A 5310-nucleotide genomic window follows, 5' to 3' on the forward strand; every position below is an offset into this window, starting at 1 on the left:
ATTGTCAAAATCAACTTGCACAGATTGAAGAGTTCTGGCATAGCTTCAACAAGATCATTGCTGTTAATGTAACTTATTAAATGACTTACACTTGGTTTTTTAAAATCTTTCATTGAATACATCACATTGAACTCACTTTGTAATCGTATTACATCAAAAAATCTGCAATAAGTTGTTCTTAAAGAATCTAAAGAGTCCACAAGAAATTGTTTGCAATACTCATCAACTTTGTTGAAATTCAAAAGTTCCATGAATTTAAACTCTTCTAAGGATGAATATCGTGCTTTTATTTTGTCAACTATTCTACTGATAATTTTGTTATAAAGCATTCTATAATGTTGTTGGGGATCAATAGATATATTCTTGAATCTCTGAATTCCGATTCCTGCATCGACTCCATATTTTTCCCCTAACCTATCATAAAAGATTGAAAAATTATCAAGTTTGTTTTCGAGTACAGTTCTAGTTTTATCTATTTGCTCTTTACAATACACTATTTCATGACTTTTACTCTGGAGTATGTTAAATAAGGCGTCAGTAAATGAAAAAATGTCACTGAATACTTCTAACAAAAATCAGAAATCAGGAGCTTTTAAAGTGTGTAAGAATCCAATTGCTGAATTTATGGTGGTATCATCCCATGTTTCAGGATTTTCAATGATGTGTTCAAAAAGGCTGATTATGAAATTATAATTTTCCTTTGAGGTAATAAATAGACGTGAGGAGTAATTCCATCTAGTTGCTATTGCTTTCGGAAATCTTTTTTTAACAATGTTATCTAATGCATTAGCCCTTTTCGGTGATTTCGTAAAAAATGTACCAAGTCCGTTTATTGTAGAAAAAAATATCCTGCATTCTTTCATAGCAGAGCATGATTGTGAAAGAACTAAATTTAGGATATGGGCACAACAATGAATAAAGATCGCACATTCATATTTCTTTCTTACTTTTGCCTGTAGCCCATTTAGTTGTCCTGCCATTGTAGCGGCACCATCATATGTCTGTGCAATCAATTTATTTCCACATTCCCACGTCTCAATGCATTTAAAAACATGTTCAGATAAAGCATTTGCAGATCGATCTTCACTAACATCACTAAAACTGATAAATTGTTCTTTCGTCACACAGTCTTCTGTAACATAACGTAAAACTGTTGACAGTTGTGAAGATGCTGAGACATCAGATGTCTCATCAACAAGAATAGAAACATACTTAGCTTGCTCAATTTCCTTCTGCATCTCATTCAGCATAACTTTATGAATTGCTTCGATCAAGTCATTTTCAATTCTGTTTGACAGACCAGTGAAGATAGAAGCTGTATCTAGATGACTTTCCATTTTTTGTCATATTTACTGATCAAATAAACGAGTTCTTTATAATTTCCATGATTATTAGAGCCTTCAGATTCAAAATGACCTCGAAACGATAATTCCTGGAGGCCTAAAAAAATAACAACATCGATCAATCGTTGCAGAATGGATCTGTTTCATCGAACTTTCTCATTATGATGTTGTATGCTTTGATTTTTACGTGCATCTAATTGTAAGTCTATGCGAACATTCCCAAATATTTTAAGATCTATCAAACATTTTATATGCCTTTGAGAACGCTCATGCTTTAGCATAGTCATATGTAAATTATTTAAATCATCATAGCCTTTATCATTCCAAACATTTTTTTCTAAGCCAAAAAGTAAACACGGCCAACAGAATAATTTATTAAGAGCAACACTTCCAGTTAACCATTTCTTCTTTTCATATGAATTAACCTAAAATTGTCTCGTGAATTTCTTGTAGCTTCGCAAATTAGGTAAATTCGGTGTTGGTCTCCTACCGTTTATAGTTAATTATTTTCCATCGAAGTCTCTTTTCGAAAAACTATTTCTCAAAATATCGTTTATAACACACATTTCACTCATTTTGAAAAAGGCTGCTCTTATATAAGAACCCACGTGGAAGTGCCGGCGGAAATTGTAAGTCAATTTCAACAAAACAGAAAAATACCCTTTGTTAAATTAATGTAAGATTAATTAGCTATTTCTGAAATAAGAAATATAATATAGATTATATTTTTGTTTTCAAAACACTCCAAAAATATAATAGTGCAAATGGATGTTTTGGATAAAAAAATTCAAATTTACATGCCAAACTATTCCAACATTTCAGCTGGCTAACTCAAGAATTATGGGCTTGCTCTTGTTCCAGTCAAAAGTGGAACCAGGTTAGCAACAATTCTACACTAACAAATAGACAGAGAGGCGTGTCATTCGGTCTTCTCAGAGCATGACATGCTACAATGAATTTGTTGAATCACTGAGAGAGAAGGGGGTACAAACTATTATGGATGACCATTCCTCCTAGCATATCTTTTAAACAAGTCACTAAGAGAGAGAGGAAGGAGGGTCAAACTAACAAAAAGAGAGAGAGGGGGTGTCATGCTGTCTTCTGAAAGCATGACAGGCTACAATAAATTTATCCAGTCACTGAGAGAGAGGAAGGAAGGACAAACTAATACAGACAGAGAGGGAGTGTGTGTCATGCGATCATCTCAAAGCATTTGTCAAAGCAGAAGTATGAGTCACTGAGAGAGGGGAAGGGGAGACAAAATATTTCTAAAACAACTGGACATATTTTCTTTGAAACAAAGAAGGCATGCAGCGTATAGCTTGCATAGCTGAGAGTGCACACCCCTGATACATATATATATATAAATGGGTTTCATGGGCCCACAGCTTTTAAATATTCTCCCAAAGAGTGAGGAACTTGCACAAAGTAGATGTAGGGGTTTTTAAATAAAAGCTGGACCTCTTCCTGTCAAGAGTCCCAGATAAGCCTACCTTACGGCGAGAGGTGCAAATGAGGGTAGCTACATCAAACCCCATTCTTCACCAAGTGCCACATATTAGAGGAGGCTCTTAGTAATAACAGTGTAGCAAAACAGTGGTGCATCAGCATGGCTGCAGCTCTGAGCTGAAACAAGAAAAACGAAAAACGAATATATATATCTATACATATATATATAATATATATGTATATATTTATATATATATACATATATATAATACATATGTATATATTTATTTATATATATATATATAAAACTTAGATATGTTTCGACAAAAGATTGGTCCAGGCCATGTCTAACTTAATAGCACCACCTGATAGGATTATCTAAATCCTGTTTAAGTCAAGTTTTGTTTGTGGTCCATTCGAGTAGTGAGTTTTTTTTGGGTGAGTTGTATCCAATTATGAGTGGCTTGTCTAGTATTCCTTGAAGGAATCTATCCAGACTCCGTTTAAAGTTGATGGGATCCTTTTTCTCTTTGATCTCTTTTGGGTCAATGTTAAATAATTTTATATAATATACTAGCAGCATAGCCTGGCGTTGCCCGGGTATGTAAGAGCCCCTAGTAGGCAACGACTAATCCCAATCTAGTCTTTCCCTCTAGGGAACGAAGGCGCATGTGTAGGTTGCAATGTCTTCTCTTCACTCGAATACTTCTGTGTATACAATGTTCCTAGCTGTCCCTTTGGGCGAAAACATGAAAACATCATTGCGCCTCCCAACACGTGAACAGCCCACGTACAGCCCAGAAAATGTGTTGCATATAAAAAGCTTAGATTCTCGACCCCATGTCGAATTTATCGATTTTTTCAGAACTGGGTGAACTTTTCAAAATTTTCGCTGCATTAGTTTCGAATTATGACATTGGGCTATGTGTGTGTCAAGTTTCATCAGAATCGGTTGAAAGCCGTGGTCAGGGTGAGAGTACAACCTGACAGACACACAGACAGACAAACTGCAGTTTATATAGAGAGAGATATGTATATATTTATATTTATATATATATATATATACATATATATATATACACGGATTTTCAGAAAAATGGCCAGCTAAGACTTTAACTTTCAACCTATTTCATTCATATTTTTAAGCATTTGATTGGTAACCCTAATCCGCTTCCCCTTCGTTTCTCTATTTATTTCTAAACATGGCTTCTTCATGCATTTTTAAATTCCTCCTCTACTTTCAGGGCTATCTTCGTTGTTTATTCCATTCCCCTTCAAAATATTCTCCATCGTATCGTATCGTATTTATTTATTTATTCTCTCTCTGGTTTTCATTTATCTAATTATTTTTCCCCTCAAATTCAGTAATTTTGTTGCAGAGAATTCCTTACGAATTATATTCAAACTCGTTGTTTGAGATTTGCACCAATCCAACCGTGGCCGATGTCAGCCTCGCCTGGCACCTGTGCGGGTGGCACGTAAAAAGCACCCACTACACTCATGGAGTGGTTGGCGTTAGGAAGGGCATCCAGCTGTAGAAACATTACCAGATAAGACTGGAGCCTGGTGCAGCCTTCTGGCTTCCCAGATCCCCGGTCGAACCGTCCAACCCATGCTAGCATGGAGAACGGACGTTAAACGATGATGATGATGATGAATGCAGACAGACATAGAGAGAGAGAGTGAAAGCACTGTGGAAGGCGGGGAGAAGGGGAAGATATAGAACACCGTGACACGACGTTATAAAGAGAAAGTGAAGGGGAGTTAGATGACGTTATATATAGAAAGTGATGGGAAGGGAGGAAAGAGAATGTGTGAGTTAGACGCTGTTAGACGACGTTATATATAGAAAGTGATGGGAAGAGTGGAAAGAGAATGAGTGACGGAGGAAGCCAGATACATAAAAGAATGAGAGTAGACTTGTCAAAGTGCGTTTTTGGCCCTAGCAACAACACCTCTTAAGATAGGGATTTCTAACCTAGCCCATTGGCATCCTCACCTCATTTTACATGTCCCTGTAAATTTTGGAGTCAATCCGACTGGATCTAGTGGCCTTTAACCCGTTCTCAATGCCAAAACCAGACAAACAAACAAGCTTTTCGCATTTCAGTTTTATAAATAGAGATATATTTATTTTTATATATATATATATATATATGTTTATATTTATATATATATATATATATGTATGTACATATTTATATATATATATATATGTATATATAAAAGAGCGATCGCATTATCGTTAACCCCACTCGCTTCCAAATATCTAAAGAAGAAATACGCACAGATCATGAATGGTTAAAGCTAAGTGATTCTTCTTTCAGCCTCGCTTCCCCTACCTTCTATCTTTGCACGTATCATCATTATTCTTTCACTATTCTTTGATTACTCTCTCATTATATTGTTCCTCTTTCTTTCAGTATTCTCTCATTACCCTGTCTAGCTCAAACATTTTTTTTCATTTAGTCTTGTCTCCTGGTTCATAGCCACTTATCTTTCCCCTAAAAATTCTCAT

At 35.5% G+C, this 5310-nt stretch overlaps 1 protein-coding gene across 1 annotated transcript in view; it reads right to left on the reverse strand.

Moving 5' to 3' along the window:
* The window catches only part of LOC118762214, a 2358-nt gene extending 1021 nt beyond the window's left edge, over positions 1–1337 (reverse strand). Inside the window, exon 1 of the mRNA XM_036500754.1 lies at positions 948–1337. Within this exon, the coding sequence (XP_036356647.1) occupies positions 948–1337 (390 nt within the window). The remainder of the gene's footprint in view (positions 1–947) is intronic.
* Between the last annotated feature and the right edge of the window lie 3973 nt (positions 1338–5310).

This window comes from Octopus sinensis, linkage group LG2 (genome assembly GCF_006345805.1).
Source record: "Octopus sinensis linkage group LG2, ASM634580v1, whole genome shotgun sequence".
Lineage (NCBI taxonomy): Eukaryota > Metazoa > Mollusca > Cephalopoda > Octopoda > Octopodidae > Octopus > Octopus sinensis.